The 17,267-nt window shown below is 66.4% G+C and overlaps 3 protein-coding genes across 4 annotated transcripts; all 3 read right to left on the bottom strand.

Moving 5' to 3' along the window:
• Positions 1-142: 142 nt before the first annotated feature.
• LOC142048981 (uncharacterized) lies at positions 143-3,865 on the bottom strand. The gene is made up of 9 exons (XM_075076330.1): positions 3,576-3,865; positions 2,955-3,176; positions 2,787-2,844; positions 2,142-2,372; positions 1,914-1,996; positions 1,275-1,752; positions 744-1,191; positions 538-625; positions 143-444 (listed from the first exon to the last, which is right to left on the bottom strand). The coding sequence occupies exons 1-9, from the start codon at positions 3,624-3,626 to the stop codon at positions 439-441; spliced, it is 1,665 nt and encodes a 554-aa protein (XP_074932431.1). The 5' UTR covers positions 3,627-3,865; the 3' UTR covers positions 143-438.
• Positions 3,866-3,948: 83 nt separating this feature from the next.
• Positions 3,949-8,101, bottom strand: LOC142048991 (mitochondrial import inner membrane translocase subunit TIM50-like). The gene is made up of 11 exons (XM_075076349.1): positions 7,886-8,101; positions 6,907-7,063; positions 6,790-6,821; positions 6,111-6,132; positions 5,785-5,843; positions 5,222-5,341; positions 5,035-5,139; positions 4,837-4,935; positions 4,582-4,738; positions 4,393-4,499; positions 3,949-4,295 (listed from the first exon to the last, which is right to left on the bottom strand). The coding sequence occupies exons 1-11, from the start codon at positions 8,039-8,041 to the stop codon at positions 4,191-4,193; spliced, it is 1,119 nt and encodes a 372-aa protein (XP_074932450.1). The 5' UTR covers positions 8,042-8,101; the 3' UTR covers positions 3,949-4,190.
• A 466-nt stretch (positions 8,102-8,567) lies between these two features.
• On the bottom strand, positions 8,568-17,112 carry LOC142048983 (transcription elongation factor SPT5). Of its 2 annotated transcripts, XM_075076333.1 has the most exons (30): positions 16,951-17,112; positions 16,378-16,474; positions 16,143-16,302; positions 15,996-16,061; positions 15,548-15,559; positions 15,343-15,412; positions 15,196-15,264; positions 15,032-15,097; positions 14,893-14,923; positions 14,741-14,809; positions 14,405-14,656; positions 14,242-14,331; positions 14,086-14,156; positions 13,838-13,943; positions 13,560-13,653; positions 13,349-13,485; positions 13,078-13,233; positions 12,831-12,977; positions 12,531-12,677; positions 12,073-12,198; positions 11,900-11,984; positions 11,722-11,826; positions 11,507-11,609; positions 11,175-11,302; positions 10,847-10,952; positions 10,586-10,744; positions 10,024-10,192; positions 9,280-9,483; positions 9,096-9,191; positions 8,568-8,852 (listed from the first exon to the last, which is right to left on the bottom strand). In XM_075076333.1, the coding sequence occupies exons 2-30, from the start codon at positions 16,456-16,458 to the stop codon at positions 8,709-8,711; spliced, it is 3,249 nt and encodes a 1,082-aa protein (XP_074932434.1). In that variant the 5' UTR covers positions 16,459-16,474; positions 16,951-17,112; the 3' UTR covers positions 8,568-8,708. The 2 variants fall into 2 exon arrangements, with proteins under 2 accessions (XP_074932434.1, XP_074932435.1); XM_075076334.1 differs by lacking the exon at positions 15,548-15,559.
• Between the last annotated feature and the right edge of the window lie 155 nt (positions 17,113-17,267).

The following is a 17,267-nucleotide window of genomic DNA, read 5'->3' as shown; positions in this document are numbered from 1 at the left end:
TCGAGCGCCGAGCCCTGTAGCGGGCGGAGCTAAGGGGACCCGGGGGTACGGTCCCCACGACGGGGCGGTGTCGTCCCCACGACCGGGCAGTGTCAACCCCACGGGCGTGTCACACCCACCACCCCCACCCCCGAATCCGGAGTGCTGGGTCCCCACCCGTGTCGCCCACCCCGTGTCCCGAGTGGGTGGTCCGCACCCCGTGTCACCACCCCAATCTGGAACAGTGTGTCACCCTCCCCGATCCCGAGTGGGGTGTCCCCACTCGTGTTCCGCCCCGCGGGTCCCAGGGCCGGACTCCGGTGATGCGGTAGCACAGACAGACATCTCAAAGAGCTTTATGGCACACCCACTCCCCGCCCCCCCTTGGGAGGGGTCCCCAAACCACTGCAGGGCCCCAGACTTGGGTCGGGGGTCCCGGGTGGGTCCGTCGCCGCCGGGTCACACCTGGGGGGGGGGGGAGAGAAGAGAAATGGGGGGGTTAAAGGGCAGGGGGAGAGAAACAGAGGGTGCGAGGGGGGGGGTCTCGTGGGGGCTCACCCGGGTAGCAGAGGCGCGTGGGGGCCGCCGCTCCCTCCCCGGGGGGCTCATGCCAGGGGCACCCCCAGTCTCCGGCCCACGGCTGCTGCTGAAAAGGCCCGTGAGACCCCCCAACATGGGGGTGCGAAACCCAAAAATGGGGGTGTGAGACCCCCAAAATGGCGGTACGTGCTCCCCACGTCCTCCAACCCTCCCCCAGGCCTCACCTCTCCCCCGGCAGCCGCCGCCGCCGCCGCGCCGCCAGCGCCAGCCCCACACCGGGGCCCAGCAGGGCGAGCGGAAGGGCGCAGGCGAGGGCAAGGGGCGCGGGGGGCCGGCGCTGGGGGGCCGGCGGGGGACCCCCGACCTCCTCCTCGCAGCGGGACCCCATAAATCCGGGGGGGCAGGCGCAGACGTGGCCGGAGAAGTGGGTGTAGCAGGTGGCACCGTTGAGGCAGGGGCCAGAGGCGCAGGCGTCGGCGCGGCGGCGGCAATCGACCCCGGCGTAACCGAGGGTGCAGGAGCAGGTGAAGGTGTTGGCGCCGTCCTGGCAGGTGCCGCCGTTGGCACAGGGGTTGGGGGTACAGTCGTCGGCGTTGCGTTCGCACCGGCGCCCCGAAAATCCCGGTCGGCATTTGCAAATGGCACCGCGACCCAAGTCCCGGCACTGGCCGCCTGCACCGGGAGGGGGGCGGCGGTCAGCGATGCCGAACCACGCCGCGGGGGGCACGGCGGGCGGGGGCGTGGGGGGCGCTCACCGTGCAGGCAGAGGTGGTCGGCGCAGCGGTCAGCACGGCGCTCGCAGTTGGAGCCGCGGAAGCCGGGGGGGCAGCGGCACGTGTAGCCGGTGCCGGGAGCCGGGGCGGGGGCGCAGGCGCCGCCGTTGAAGCAGGGACCGAGGGCGCACGGGGATGGCGGCACCTCCGGGAGAGGCTCTGGTATCGCCAACCGCCCCGCGGCCGGGAGCGATGCCGAGGGCACCGGTGCCGCTGCTGGCACCAGTGCTTCAGGGGCTGGTGCTACTGGTACCACCACGGGTGCTTCCAGGGCCCCCACGGGTGCTGCCGGTGCCGCTGCTGGTGCTTCCAGGGCTACCGCCGGTGCTGCCGGGGCCACCGCCGGTGCTGCCGGGGCTCCTGGTGCTGCCGGGGCTTCCAGCACCGCGGCGGGTGCCGCCGGTGGCCGTCCCGGGCTGGGGCTGTCGCAGCCCGGCCCTGGGGAGTCGCTCCCGTGCCCCTGCGTGGGCAGCACCGTTACTGGGACAGTGGGGATGGGGTGCACCAGACCACCCCAGTGTGGACGTGGGGGTGCCTGGATGACCCTGGGGGGGGGGGTCTCAGGGGGCCTCCTGGGGTGACATGAGGGGTGCTGGTGCACGGGGTGGGGGTCTCGCTCACCGTGCAGGGACCCCCGCTGGTACAGGTGCTGCCGTCGGCACTACCATCTGCACTGGGGGGGCCACAGGCTTCCCGGCATCCACCTGCAGGGAGACAGTGGGGTGTAAGGAGCACCCCAAAACCCAGGGGACACCCCCGGGGCATGCCAGGGGTGCTGGAGGCCCCCCAAGATGGGGAGCACTGGCAGGAAAGGGTGCTGGGGGTCCCCCCAGGGGCTGGGGCACTCACGGCGGGTGCAGCAGGGGGGCCAGCAGCGGCGGGTGGGGTGGCAGGCAGTGGTGGGGGGGCAGCGATGGGCGCAGGGCAGGCAGCGGGGGGTGCAGCGGGGGCCACGGGCAGGGGGACGGCAGCGCAGGCGGGTGCCGAAGCGCAGGCCTCCCCCGGCACCCCCCCGCCAGGGACCCCCCGGGGAGAGGTGCTGCCGGGCCACTGTGCGCCCCAAGAGGCGGTCCTGGGGCCCTGGGGCACCCATCAGCACCCACAGCCCACCCCCGGGTACCTCAAACTACTCCTCTGCCCCTCTAACCCTCCCTCTCCGCCTTCCCCCCAACTATCGCCCCCACCCATGGATTCCCACTCACCCTCCCAAATATCCAGGCTCCCCTTTGCCTCCCAAACCCCGGTTTGCCCCCACAAAACCCCACTGGCCACCATTTGGCCCCCCGTACCTCTCAACTTCCCCCCCCGGACCCCTATTTGTCCCCCATTTACCACCCCAATGCTCCAGGCTCTCATCTGACCCCCCTTAGCCCTCACCCACCCCCTACAGGACCTCCATTTCCTCCCTCACCGAATACCCAGGGCCCCTATTTGCCCCTGGGACCCCCATTTGCTCCCCCAAACCCCATGGGCCCCCAGGTCACTCCCACTCACCCCCAGAGCCTTTGGCCTCCTCCAGCCGCCATGACTCAATGACGAGGGAGACAATACCCTGGGGGGGGCCACGGAGGGTGGCAAAAATCAGGGGGGTGTAAGTCCTGGTCCCTTGGGGGTCCTGGGACCAATGTGGGGGATCAGACTTGGGGGGGGGCACATCCTCACCGGCCAGGGGAAGGCGAAGGGCAGGCGGAGGATGCGGGGTGCCCCTGGGGTTGGAGGGGGGCCAGGTGGGCTGTGGGCAACCCCCAGGCTGCAGCCAACCCCTCCAGGGGGCCGCAGGCAGAGGCGAAAGACGAGGCGACAGGAGGGGGGACCCCCACACGGCCCCCCTGGGCCCCCCCGTGCCGACAGCACCCGCAGCTCCAGCACCCCAGCCAGCTGCACCTGCAGGTGGGCTTCAGCAACCCAAATCCCCTGGAACCCCCATAGGACCCCTCAAACCCTAAGAGCCACACCCCAGCACCCCAAAATGGCCCCTTAGGACCCCCTCAGCATCCCAAACCTGCCCCACGGACCCGTCAACTACCCAGGAACACCCCAAATACCCCGGAGCCCCTCCCAGCACTACAGACAGCCCCCCAAGAGCCCCCCAAGCCCCTGCCCCAATATTCTAAATACGCCCCCTGGAACTACCCCCCCCTCCCCTGCCGAGAACCACAAAGGGACATCCAAAGCACTCCAAGATCTCCCTGATCCTCCCAGGGACACCCCTAAAAAAATCACCAAGGGTCTCCCCCCAGCCCCCAAAGACCCCCCTGGCCCCCTGCCCAGGGCGAGGCTCACCGGCGGGGGGCAGAGGAGGGCGAGGAGGGCGGCCAGCAGCAGCGCAGCCATGGCCGGCACTGTGCGGGGGGGCCGGATCTGGGCCAGGGCTCCTGGCTGGTCCCGGGGCTCAGCGGGGTCTGAGCCCACCACCCCCAAAACCCTTTCTAAGGGCCCCACCACGCCCACTCTTCACAGGCCACGCCCCTGCTCGCAGACCACACCTCCAAAAGGGGATGGGACCCGGCCCCATAACCCCCTCGAGGGGCTCAGCTCCGGCCCCACAACCTGCCCCTATGGGGTCGGCTCCCCCCAGAAAAGGGCCTGGATCCAACGCAGCACCAGAGAGGGGGTCCACCCAGTGCCCCCCCAAGCAGCACAGTGCACCCGCAGCTCCACGTCACCCTTTATTCACCCCTGCCGGGGCTGAGACCCCCCCCAAAACCGGGGCCACGCCCAGCCCCCTGCCACAGGGCCGCCGGTGCCTCCGACTGCATCGTCCAGGTCCGGGTGACACATCACTCCCTGCTCCCATGGCGCCGGCAAATGGGGTGTCACCGTGTCCCCCCTGCCCCGCCTTGCGCCGCTGACATCACGCCGAGGTCCCGCTGACATCATGGCACTGTCCCGCTGACATCACTGCTGCTTGGAGCGCGGCCAGAGGCGGCCCGCCAGGGCGCCCAGGAAGAGCCCCGTCGGCTTCTTGCCCTGTGCCAGCTCGGCCATGCGCTGCTGCTCCTCCTGCGCCGATTCGGGGTGAAAAACAGCCGTTAATGGGCAACTGAGCGCTGCCACCCCCTCCCCGCACCGTGTGTTCCCCCCCGCGGCACGTCCCCACCTCCTCCAGCTGCGACCGGCGGCGTTTAAAAGCCGCCAGCGGATCCTCCTCCAGCGCGTAGTTCTCCAGCACGGTCCGGACGTCCTCCACCCCGCTGAGGGCGATGGCTGCAGGGCGAGATGGGTCGGGGAGGGGGTCGGGGGGGGGTCGGGAGACGAGGTGGGGGTGCCTGGGGGCGCCTTTACCCACTTTTGAGGAAAGCGGTGAGGTCGTAGAGCGCGCGGTCGTCAGAGCTGCCGTCCCAGCGGGGCAGCGCCAGCCCGTTGTAGGGCTGCAGGCAAAAGGCTTCTCTCCGGCAATCCACCACCACCACCTTCGCCGGATCTCTGTTGAGGCAGGAGATGTCCTGGGAGGGGGACAGGGCGGGACAGAGAGGGGCTGGAAGCGGGCAGGAGGGTCACCAAAGTGCCCACCCCCCTCCCCTGCCCTCCCTGGCCCCCCTACCTTGACGTGGTGCCCGTCCATGTAGCGGGTCGCGTCCCGGAAGAGGCGGTAGGAGACGAAGCCGTGGGGGTCCACGCTGTCGATGAGGGGGAAGGCAGTCTGGGGAAGGGGAACGGGGCGGGGTGAGAGGGTGGGGGGCACCCCTGGGTGGCCCTGTCACCCCCCACGGTGGCCGCGTCCCCCCGGCTTCGCACTCACCATGCCGGTTTCGGAGGTGAAGACGACAATCTCGTAGAGGGGTGCGAGCTGCTGGAGGAGGCTCTCGATGCCCGGGCGCTTCTTGAAGCGCCAGCCAGTGACGAGCTGGTTTTGGGCGGGGGACAGGGAGATGTCACCGGGGGGTGGCAGCTTGGGGGGGGCACGGGGAGGCTCGGGGGACACTCACCGACCACTCGGGGTGCAGCAGGACGTCGGTGAGCTCAATGACGAGGGTGTAGGGGGGCTGGTAGTAGGGTTCGCGCAGGGGGTCCGGCAGCAGCTTGGGGCTGGTGGGCTCGATGATCATCTGGGGGATTCAGGGGGACGGATGGAGCCCCCCAAGCATGGGGACGAGCCAGCAGCGTGGAGACAAAGGTCCCCAAATGGGGACAGGGTCCCCGCACCAGCGCAGGGGCAAGGGCTGGGGTGTGAGGACAAAACACCTGGCAAATGGGGTCAAAGACCCCCCAAAACAGGGACGGGAGCCCCTGCCTCATGACAAAGACCCCAAGATGGGGACAAGGACCCCAGATTAGCGACAGGGGACCCCAAAACAGGAATGTGACTCCCCACCACTGGGACACAGTCCTCCAAGAGGAGATGAGGATGCAAAATGTGCCCAAAAGATCCCCAAAATAGGGACAAAGCTCCCCATGACAGTAAAGCTCTCAGGAAAGGGACAGCCACCCCCGATCAGATGAAGCCCCCCCAAAATGGGGGGGAACTGCCCCAAAACAGGTCCCCACACACCTGCCTGTAGTCCTTGAAATACTTGTAGGTCCTGCGGAGCTGCTGGATGACCACGGGGTCTGTGGAGCCAAGACCAGTACGGGTGAGGGTCACCCAGGGTCCCTGCTGTCCCCAAGGCAGGTGACAGTTCCCCACCACCACCCCCCCACCAGGACAAAGACCAAAATGCCAAAAAAGCGCCCCTTTTGGGTAACAACAGGGTGTTAAAAACATCATAAAAGCCTCTGGCCACAACACCACAGTGTCAAATGGCCCCAAGGACACGACGTGTCCCCTGCCCTGCGGCGGCCGTCACCCCCCCGGGGGCGTCTGGGGACGTCACTCACCGCTATCGAACTCATCAGGGATCTGCGGGGAGAAGAGGGAGGTGGAGGGTTACGATGGCGACAGCAAGAAGGACACGGTGACAACAGAGGGGCCGTGGCGACACCGGACAGGGAAAGAACACGCCAGGTGACAGGGACAATTTGCAGGTAGGTGACGCCGTTTCTGTGTGGTTTCCTTCCGCTGACTGATGTCCTTGTCACCCTGCTGCTGCCATTATCACCTGCTCTGTGCTCCCCCCACCCGTCACCGTTTGATGTCCCTGTGTCCCCCCTGCTGGGTGCCGGAGACAAGCAGGGCAATTCGCACTTCTCCCTCCCCGGGGAGCCCTGCCACGCATCAAAGTCCCCTTCAACACCTCTCAAATTCTCCAAAAAAGGGGGTTTGGGTGAGAAAAATGCCTCCCTGCGGTGTGACAAAGACTGTCTGTCCCTATGGGGACACCGCACTCCCTTTGGGGACAGGTCAGCCCCCTCGGGGACATGGGACCCCGAGGCAAACACCCCCAAAAAAAGGGAAAATACCAGCAAAAGGGCACAGACAGGGTTGCATGGGGAAGGGAGGGAGAGGGTGCTAAGCCTGCATGATGTCCCCAGATGTCCCCAAAAGGCAGGGAGGGGACATCAGTGCAGCCCCCCCACCTAAAAAAGGTGGGGGAAACAGCCGCTGGGTGCCCCTCACCTTGGCGCCGTGCTCGTCCACCGCGTTGCTGCCTGCGGGTGGGAGAGAGTGGAGGTGAGGAGCGGCCACAGCGGCACTGGGGGCAGGGGGGATGCGCGGGGGATGCCAGGGACCCACCGAAGATGTAGACGATCACCACACTGGTGCCAGCGCCCAGCAGCCCTGCCAGGCGCAGGGCCACCCGCCGGGCGGTCGCCATCCGCTCCCGCCGACGCCGCTCTTCCTCCTCCTCCTCCTCCGGGCTGGGGGTGTGTCCCAGGGGTCCCTCTGCTGCCTGTGGGGACATGGGGCGGGGGTCTCTGTTTGAGTCCTGGGTATAAGGGTGAGCCCTGGGGATGGCTGGGGGGTTCCCGGGCCAGCCAGGGATACCTGAGGACAGCTGGGAAGGTCTGAGGACAGTCAGGGACATCTAGGGAGCCCTAGAGACAGTCAACGACAGCCAAGGAGCCTCCTAGGACCTTTAAGGATGCTTGGGGAGCTCCAGGGTTGTGTGAGGGTGACCGGGGACATCCAGAGAGTTCTACGGACAGCCAGAGGCACCTGGGGAGCCCCAGGGACCCTTGGGGACCTCTAGGGATGTTTGAGGATGGCCAGGGGCACCCAGAGAGCTCCAGGGAGAGGCAGGGACACGCAGCGAGTCCCACGGACACCTGGGGACCCCCACGAATGTCCGAGGATGGGTAGAACCACCAGGGACCCCTGGAGACTCCCACGGAACCCTAGGGATTTCCAAGGACAGCCGGGAAGCACAATGGACACTGAGTGACACCTGGGGATGTCCGAGAATGGCCAAGGACACTCAGGGAGAGCCAAGGACCCTTGGGAACCCCCAGGGATGTCTGACAATGGCCAGAAACCCCCACAGACCCTTGGGGATACCGAGGGAGCCCCAGGGATCTCCACGGAACCCTAGTGGTGGCCGAGGATGGCCCGGGACACCCGGGGAGCCCTGGGAACACCCAACAACAGTCACAGACCCTCGGGGACCACCGGGACACCCGTGGGACCCCCGCATCCCTCCGCCCCGCGGGGCTCTCACCGCCCCTCAGGCCCAGGCCCATGCCCGAGCCCGGCCCTGCCGCTGGGCTCAGCCCACCTGGTGCCGCCGCAGCCGCTCCCGCAGCACGGCCTCCGTGCCGACGGTGCCGGCGGTGCCGCTGGCGGCTCGGCCGAACGCGGTGCGGGCCCGACGGGCCCCCAGGGCGGCGCGGACCCCGCAGGCCGCCACGGCCCGAGCCGCCGCCGCCGCCATCTTCCCGCACCGCGCGCCACACGGCGCAGGCGCGACCGCCACCGCCAAGCCCCTTCCCGCGCCGGCAGCCAATGAGAGACGGCGGGGAGAGAGTAGGGGGAGGAGGCAAGACGTGAGGGGCGTGGCGTGAGGGCCGACGACCAATGGCGGCACGGATATTGGCCAATGGCAGTGGGGAGGCGTGGCCGGCAGAGGGACAGCCAATGAGAAGAGGAGGTGGGGCGAAGGGGGCGGAACACGTGCGCGGCCGCAGCTGAGGCCCCCCACCCAGCCCCGGCCCCGGGGGAGGGGTCCAGGTCCAAACCTCGCCCCCACGGGGGTCTCGGTCCAACGGCCTCAGGGCCCCGCTTCACCTCCCTCCCGCCCCCGCACGGGGGGCCGCTCTGACCCCGTTTGCCCCAGGTCCACGGAGCACAGGCCCCCGATTCCACACACCCCCCCCAGTTCTATGGGGCAGGGGGACCCCCAGTTCCACCCCACCAGCCCCATGGGCCCCCTCACGCCAAGGGGAGCACAGAAGAGAGGGTGCCGCACTCACAGGTGTTTATTTGACACCTAAACCTCATTACAACCAGCAGTGCAGAGAAGGGGGGGGAGGGAGGGGTTAGAAAATGGGGGGGACACAAAGAAAATGGGGGGCAGCAGGGGGGCGCAGAGGGGGTCCCCCTCAGGCCTCCAGCAGTTTGCCCAGGAAGCGGAGGTTTAGGATCTTGAGCTGCTCCTCCAAATCCATGCGGACGATGCCGTCCTCCCCGTCGATGCTGAGCAGGATGCCGGTGGCTTCGCGGTCCTCCCCCAGGATCACCTTTACCTGTGGGGGGGCCATTAGTGCCGGGATGGGGGGACAAAGGGGGCCTTGAGGTGGTGGTGGGTCCTAGAGGGGCTGCGGGTGGTCCCCGAGGGGCTGGTGTGGCACCAGAGGGGATCTAGAAGGTCCACAAGGGACCATTGGGTGGTGGTAGGACAGGGGGAGCGTGGGGGGGAACACAGGGGGAGCGCTGGGTGGTCTGGAGGGGCCCAGAGGTGGGGGGGCAGGGCCTGGGGGAGCCCCTACCTTGTTGCTCTTGGTGGGGGTGACAGGCTCCAGGTGCTCGCTGGAGATGCTCACCACCTTCTCACTGTCCTTCAGGTAGACTGAGCACATCCCACCCTACAGGGACAAAACTGGGGGGTCAGCATCACCCCCTGTGTAGCCCCCCGTCCCCCAAACTGCCCCCCAAATCCCTCTGGGGTCTCACCGTGACGCTGCGGATGACCCCAGTCTGTCCCACTGCCTGACTGTCCAGGTAGGTGTCACGGACCTTCACCTGGATGTCGGTGGTCACCCAGTCGCTGGAGCTCTGCTCGATCCCCGATCCAGGAGTGTGGGGGTTGTACCCCCCCGGGGAGGGGGCCCCGGGGGTCATGGGGCTGTAGCCCACCGGGCTGGGGCTGGGGCTGGCCTGGGTGAAGAGAGAGGAGGCAGCTTTGGGGGAGTAGGGGGGCTATGAGTGGGGTTTGGGGTGTTATAGGGGCTATAAAGGGGTGTAGGAGGGCTACATGGTGGGGTTGGAGGGAGGCTACAAGAGGATTATAGGGCAACTATGAGAGGGTTTGGAGGTTGTAGGGGGACTATGAGAGGGTTCTGGAGTTCTAGGGGGGCTACGAGGGGATTGTAGTGGGGGTATGAGGGGTTTTGGGGTTACAGAGGACTATAACAGAGTGTAGGAGAGCTACATGGTGGGTTGTGGGCTGTAGGGGAACTACAGGGGGTGTAGGGGGCCTGTATTTCAGAGTTGGGGATTGTAAGGGGGCTACAAGGGGAGCATAGGGGGACTATGAGGGCATTTTGGGGTTACAGGGGGGCTATATGGCAGGGCTGGGATTTGGAGGGGGCTATGAGGGCAGGGTAGGGGGTATAGAGGGGGTTTGTGGGGGGTGTAGAGGGAGTTAAATGGGGACTATGAGGAGGTTTAGGGGAGGTGTTGACGTGCTGGGGGTACCTGGTAGGCCATCGGAGATGGCGTGGGGTGGTAGCTGGCTGGCGAGTGGGTGTTCTGGTAGCCCACGGGGCTGGGGGCGACCTGGTGGTAGCTCTGGGGGCTGGGGCTGGGCTGGTAGGAGCCTTGCGGCGAGGGGACGGCATAGGGCGAGAACTGGTCCGTGTTATACCTGGAGGGGGGGAAAGGAGAGGTGGTGGAGGGATGGGGTTTGAGGATTTGGGGTGCTCCAGGGCCAACACTGCACCCTAGGGGAACAGTTCCCACCCAGGGCCGTGGTTTGGGGTCCCCCAGGAGCAGTTTCCCCCCCAGGGGTGTAGTTCAGGGTCCTCTGGGGCTGCGGTTTCACCCTGGGACACTGATTCAGGGGCCATGGCTTCCCCCCAGTACCGTGGTTGGTGTCTCCCAGGAGCACAGCTACCCCCCAGGTCTGTGGCCTGGGGTCCCCTAGGAGTGCAGCTTTCCCCTCCAGGGCAATGGTTTGGGGTCCCACAGGAGCAGTTTCCCCCCAGGGCTGCAGTTTGGGGTCCCCTGGGACCTGCCGTGGGGCAGAAGGAGCACTCACATGGCCGGCGTGCCGGGGGTCTGCGGGTTGTAGGGCTGGTTGACCTGGGGGGATGAGGGGTCAGGGTAGCCGGGGGTCTGCGGGTTGGGGGTTCCCCCGTAGCCCTGCGGCGAGGGCGTGGGCTCGTCATCAAAGCCGTACTCGAAGTCCTCGTCAGCCCTACAGGGGACAGATGAGTGTCATTGTCACAGTGGGGCCATCCTAGTGGCTAGGGACCCCAAAACGGGGTGTCCCAGTGGGGGAGACTCCCACTGTACCCACCTGGAGGGCGTATTGGGGTTGTTGGGGTCCCAGGCGCCGCTCTGGGCGGGTGTGCGGCTGCCGTCATGCAGTGGCGTCTGTGAGCCGTAGTGCGGCGTGCGGCTGCCTGCAAGGGTCCCACAGCAGCTCTGTCAGTCCCACCTCGTGTCCCCCCCCACCCCGAGACCCCCTTCTCCATGTCCCCAGCCCCACTACCTGCAAAAGATCACCCCGGTGTCCCTGGCGATCTACTCTGGTGTCCCCCAAGGTCCCACCTCATCCTGGTCCACCCCCAGGGTCCCCCTAATCCCTGTGCCCTCCCTACCCCATTGACTCTCGCGCCACTCACCGTCGTGCAGGGGGGTCTGCGAGCCGTACATGGGGGTGCGGGAGCCGGAGCCGTACATGGGGGTCTGGGATCCATACATGGGGGTGCGCCCGTAGGCCGATGTCATCCCGCCCGGGCGCCGTGAGCCCCTGCGGGGACACATGGGTGTCAGGGGATGGGGACACCGTACCAGGGCGGGGACCCCCCTGAACGAGCCCTGCTCGTGTCTGCGGTTGTCACCTGCCCCAAGAGAGGTTCTGGCCCAAGTGCCACAAATTCTGAGGACCACCCTGACCCATCGGGGCATCTCCGAGGGCCACCCTGGCCCCGGTGTCCCTGTCTCCCCCACTCACACGGTGGTCAGGCGCTGGCGGTCCACCGAGATCGTCTGGCAGGTGGAGTGCAGCTCCACGCGGGCTGTCGACTCTGTCGCGTCCTTCACCACCCCAATGTAGCCTGCGGGACAGGATGGGGCCTCAGGGTAGGGGTCCGGGCAGCCCCCAAGGCCCCATCCCCTACTTGGGGGGGGGACAAATAGGCAACCCGCCCCCCGCCAGAAGGCGCCCACCTTTGTAGGGTCCCTGGGAGATGCGCACCGTCTGCCCGATGAGGTCGTTATCCCGCCGCCCGCGGCCACGGCTCATGCCGCCGCCACCAAAACCACCACGCTGGCCTGCGGGACCAAGACGGAGTTCAGGGGGGCTCCTGGTGACAACCCCCCAGCCTTGGGGACACCCAACACTCACCAGCCCCACTGGGGTGCATTGGGCTGCTGATACGGGGACTCGTGGGTGCGAAGCCACCCATGGTGAAATTGGTGACGTCCCGTGGCTGTAAGAGAAAATGGCACCTGGAGGGGGGGGCAGCGGCAAAACTGGGGGGCTGCAGCCCCCCCAGCTGTCCCCAGGTGTGTCCCCACCTTGGAGCCACCCGCCAGGACGAGGTGCCGGGTCTTGCAGACGAACATGCCGCCGTTCTCCACCAGCTTCTTGCAGTGCAGGAAGGCAAAGCCCCGGAAGAGGTGCCGGATCTCCCCCTCACGTCCCTGCCCCAGTAAAACGGTGGGGTTAAGCACTGGTAAAAAGGCAGGGGCAAGCCCCAGAGAGCTGACTAGGTCCTCCCCTCAGCAATGTGAAGGACCCAGAGGGGTGCTGGGAGGGATCCAGTGTCCCCTCGGTGCTGGGAGGGATGCAGGGGGGTGCCAGGAGGGACCCACATACACCACGGACCCCCCCCCCAAGGTGCCAGGAGGGACCCAGCTCACCCCTGGGGCAGTCCCTGAAGCAGGAACAGACCCAGACAACCCCTGGGGGCCCCCAAAGCACCAGGAGGGTCTGTCACACCCCCAGGACACCCCCAAACCCTGTAAGCCCCTACCGAGTGAGGTCCGTCTATGACTTTGACGATGTCCTTGACGTGGATATTGTTCTGCTCCGAATCAAGGGCGACAGCGAAGCGGTTGTCCTTCTTCCTGGTGACAGCCTGGTGCCGCACCGTCACCACCTTCCCGTACATGTTCAGCACCTGTGGGGACAGCAAGAGGCTGGGAGGAGGGCGGCCAAAAACGGGGACCCCGCCAGGGCAGGGGACACGGCTTGGGCATGGGGATGAGTGTGGAACCCCCACCCGAGCAGGGGACACGGCTCCTCCAGGAATCCCCAGGGAGCTGGGACTCACCTGGAAGGTCTCCCGCTCCAGACGGACGATGACACCCACAGTTTGGGGGTCCAGCTGCACCAGCTCACCCCACTCATGCTGCCCCCCCACATCCACACCAGACGCTGTCTCCGAGCAGAGCTGCAGGTCCCGTGGCAGAACCTTGAGCTGGTGGCAAGAAACATAAAACACACATTTTCCCTCTTTTTTTCCCCCCCAAAACCAGCACATTGTGGGTACTGAGCAGGACTTTTCACCCTCCAAATACCTCGTGCATGGTCAGGTCAGAGAAAAGGATGACAAAGTTTTCCTCCACCCTCACGATCAGGCCCGTGTCGCCCTCGAAACGCCCCGCGATCACCTTGACGTGGTCACCCATCTTGAAATACTTCCGCAGCTCCTGAGCCGGGAACTCCAGCATGTCCTGCGGTGGAGGGGAGGAGAACGCAGTGGGACTGGGGAGAAGGGGCTGGCAGGGTCCAGGGTGGCTGCAGCAGCCCCAGGAGGCACCCGGTGTCGCTCTCTGGGGACTCCCTGACCTTCAAGTCCTCGTGTTTGGGCATGATGGTGATCTTGTTGCCATCGACGCTGAGGATTTTGCCCTGCAGGTTGATCAGCTCACCCTCGCACACCTCCACGTTGTCGCCGGGCTGGAAGTTGTGCTCTCGTTCCTTCCCTGGGATGGTGGGGATGGTGAGGGGCTGGCACCGCAGAGGGGACAGCAGGGGGGCGGGGGTGGCACCCGCTTACCCGTGCTCTCTGTCACCACCTCCAGGTCGATGCCTTCGGGCTGGTCCTCAAACTTCTCCAGCTCCGACAAGGTGGGCTTCACGCCCTCCGTTATCTGTCAAGAGCAGAGCCGGTGGCCAAAACGCCCTGTTCCACCCCAAAACGCACCTGGATTGGCGGCACCATCCCCTCTGAGGAACCACCAGCCTCCCAACGGCCCTTGGTATTATAAAGGAAATGGTTTTGGGGGGAAAACCAGTGGGTTTGGGGTTCAACCCCAGCACGGCAGCGGTGCTCACCACGGCTGACATGGCAAAGCTCTTGAAGAGGAATCCCTTGCGGCTGTAACGGTTGCCTTCGAAGATGAGAAAGTCCCCGTCGGATGCCACGTCACCTCCCAGGGACCTGGGACAAAACCCAAATCACCCCCTCGATGGGCAAGAGGCCCCCGCAGGGATTAAAGCCCTCCCTTGAGGAGGGCAGCTCCCCTGGGGGGGGGCTTTTGGGGCCATGTCTGACGTCCCCTGGCACAGTGAAGGTCGCCTACCGGATCTTCTCAGCGTCAAAAAGCCGCTGCGGGGGTCGCTTGAACTTCTTTCTCTTGGCGAACCAGTCTTTCTGCGGGGCAGGGGGCAGCAGGAGGTGAGCGAAGGGCAGCAGCATGGTAGCAGTGCCAGCACCAGCGCGGCGCAGCTCCGCTTACCAGGCTCATGCGGGCTTTGATCCGGTCAAAGTCAATGCGGGGGATCATCTTGAGGGAAATCTGGTTCTGGCTGGGCTCCACGTAATCCACCTGGGGGGCACAAAGGCAAGCTGAGCCGGGTGTCCCCCCCTCCACGGCATCCCTGTCCTCTTCCCCTCCTCACCTGGGCGATGTCATCCTTGTAGATCCCCCTTTTGAGGCGCACCCAAGATTTGGGCTTGAGGTTGGTGACCTCCTTCACCACCTTGAGGACGTCGGTCATCTCTTTGATGGGGACCATCTGCTGGTTCCAGTAGCCCATGCGCAGGTTACCCACTCCCTCGATCGCCTGCTTGACGTGTGTCTGCTTGTAGGCCTCCACGTAGATGTAACCCTTGACGTGCTCGGGGGCCACCACTGACTTGATCTGCAGGGGCTGGAGGACGAGGGGATGCGTTGGGGACACCACGGCACTGTCACCTCCCCCTCCGGCCGCAGCCCGGCTGCCCCGTGGCCTCACTGTGTCGGTGAACTGGTAAGCAATGAACTTCCGCATGAGGGCGATGGCTGTGGCACGCTCCTCGCCGATCTGGGGGCAAAAAGGATGTTTTAGGGGTGGGAACGTGGACTCCCTCTGTTGTGCCGAGCCCCGCTGCATCCCCCAGCACCCACCTTGCACTTCACAGTCCAGAGATTGGGGTCCCTGCACGGGAACAGAGAGGGAAACACCGTTATGGGGCGGCTCGTCCCGATTTGCTCCTTTTTCCTCCCAAAACTACACAGGTTTCCCCCCAACCTCCGTGAGACTCACTTGACTCCAGGCAGTAGCTGCTGCTGTGTGATGTCGTCTGACAGCTCGTCAGAGCCACCATAAACACTACAAAAAGGGAAAATTATATAAAAAATAATGAAAGAAGGGGTGCGGGGAGAGCGGGGGCGCTGCCTGTTGCACTGGGGATGGGGACAGGGACTCACGTCTCTCCCACCGAGGACTTAGCGTATTTCTTCATGTAATACTCGCCGAGCTCCTCCTCGCGCTGGTCCCTGGGGAGGGAAGGAGGTGTCAGCGCAGCCCCCGCCGCCCTGCCAGACAGACAGACACGCGGACGGAGCCGCCGTCACCTCCAGAGATTCTGCAGCCGCCGAGCGCCAGAGCGATCCTCATCCAGCACCACGTTATCGATGTTGGAAGCTGCGAGGAAGAGGAAGGTCAGGATCTCGCCCCTGGGGGATGGTGCGAGGGGGTAGGCTGGGCTTGCTCGGCCCTGAGGGTGGGGAGGGGACCCCGAGGGGAGATGGGGGGGACGGCGGGGTGATTTGGGCTTACCTTCGATCTCTTCTGCTCAGGAGGAAGGAGTGGCGGTGGAGAATGGAGCAAATAATAGCGGCAAAACCACCCGCGGGTGAGGGGGGAACAAAGGGGAAGGAATCAAAATTCAGACAGTGGCACGGGGGGGAAAAGGGGGGGAAATGGGGGGAAGCAAAAGAAAAACCCCAGGCGAGCGTGGATGAGATGTGCTGAGCAGACAGACACAGGGAGGGAGGGATAGACAGACAGCGGGAAGCAGGGGAGACGTGCCAGTCCTCCCGCCCCCCAGTGATGGGTCTTGGGGGGGGGAAAGGGGCTGGGTGGGGGAAAGAGCCAGAGGGCACAGGTTGGTCCCCAATGAGCTGCACTTCCATCCTCTTCCTTGGGCATCCAGGGCAAGGAAGGGACCTGGGGGGGCCCCCAAAGCCCTGGGGGGGCCCCAAAGCGGTGTGGGGATGCTGCTCACCTTTCTCCAGGATGTCCTCAGCTCCGTCCTCCCACTGGTCCTCGTCCTCGTACTCGTCGTCCACGTCTGGGGGGATGGGTCAGGGTAGTGAGCGAGGCCGGGAGGGCGGTGGTGGTCCCACAACTTCCCCACGGCCCCCCAGCTCACCGGCCTCATCCAGGATGAAGCCGCCATGGCGTGGCTTTTTGGCTGGTCGGTCATCATCTTCCTCTTCTTCCTCTTCATCGTACTCTTCCTCTTCTTCCTCCTCCTCCTCCTCAGCCTCCTCCTTCTCACTGCCAGCCACGCTGGCACGCTCCTCCTCGGCCTGGGGGAGTTTGGGGGGGTGAGGGAGAGCACCCACACATGCCCTCCCTGCCCCTGCTGCAGCCTTCAGCCTCACCTCGTTCTCCTCGGCCTCCTCGGCCTCGCTGCTGCGCTCGCTCTCGTCTTCCGAGAAGTTGCTGTCGTCGCTGTCCGACATGGCGGCGCTGGGGGATCTGGGGCACAGAGATGGGGGTATGCTGGGGGGGGGACAGGCGGGGGGGTCTGGGGAAGTGGGGGTGTCCTGGGAACGCCTGAGGGGGCAGGTGGGGGGGTCTGGGGGTGTCCTGGGAGGACCTGGGGTGAAGGCAGTGGGGTCTGGGGGTGTCCCGCGAGGACCTGGGAGGGCAGGTAGGGGGCTCTGGGGGTGTCCTGAGGAGGGCCTAGGGGTCTCCCGGGAGGACCTGAGAGGAGGTGGGGGAGGGGGTCTGGGGGGGACAGAAGGCGGTTGGGGGCCTTCCGGAGGGACGCGGGGGGCGATACCGGGGTGTCCCGGGGCAGGAAGGGCGAACAGAGAAGCACAACCCCCACGCTCGGGAACGGCCCTACCGGGACCCGCCGAGCCCCTGCCCCAGCCCCAGGGGGCGGGTCAGGGGTGGCCCCGGCAGCGCCCACCCCCAGGGAGGGCCCACCACCGCCGCCGTGGCCTCACCCCGGCTGCGAACGGCGGCTCCGCTCCGCTCCGGGCCCCGGCGCAGGCCCGGCTGTAGGCCCGATCCCGGTCCCGCCGCGTCGCCACCGCCTCTCGCGAGACCCGCCCCAGCGTCACGTGGGCGGGACCTGCCGCGGTCACGTGCCCCAAGCGGCAGAAGGCGACGGCGGCCCGGAGACGGCAAAACAGGCGGCGCGAAGGCGGCAGGCGCGCTGGGGGTGGGGGCGGGGGAGTGACGCCACGGCCCGGCCGTGACGTCACGGCGCAGCGCCTCAGCCCACGCCATCCCACGCCTCTTCCCATGGCAGGCGGCCCCA

The sequence above is a fragment of the Phalacrocorax aristotelis genome, chromosome 30, assembly GCF_949628215.1.
Source record: "Phalacrocorax aristotelis chromosome 30, bGulAri2.1, whole genome shotgun sequence".
NCBI classification, from domain to species: domain Eukaryota; kingdom Metazoa; phylum Chordata; class Aves; order Suliformes; family Phalacrocoracidae; genus Phalacrocorax; species Phalacrocorax aristotelis.
This window is presented reverse-complemented; position numbering and strand designations above follow the sequence as displayed.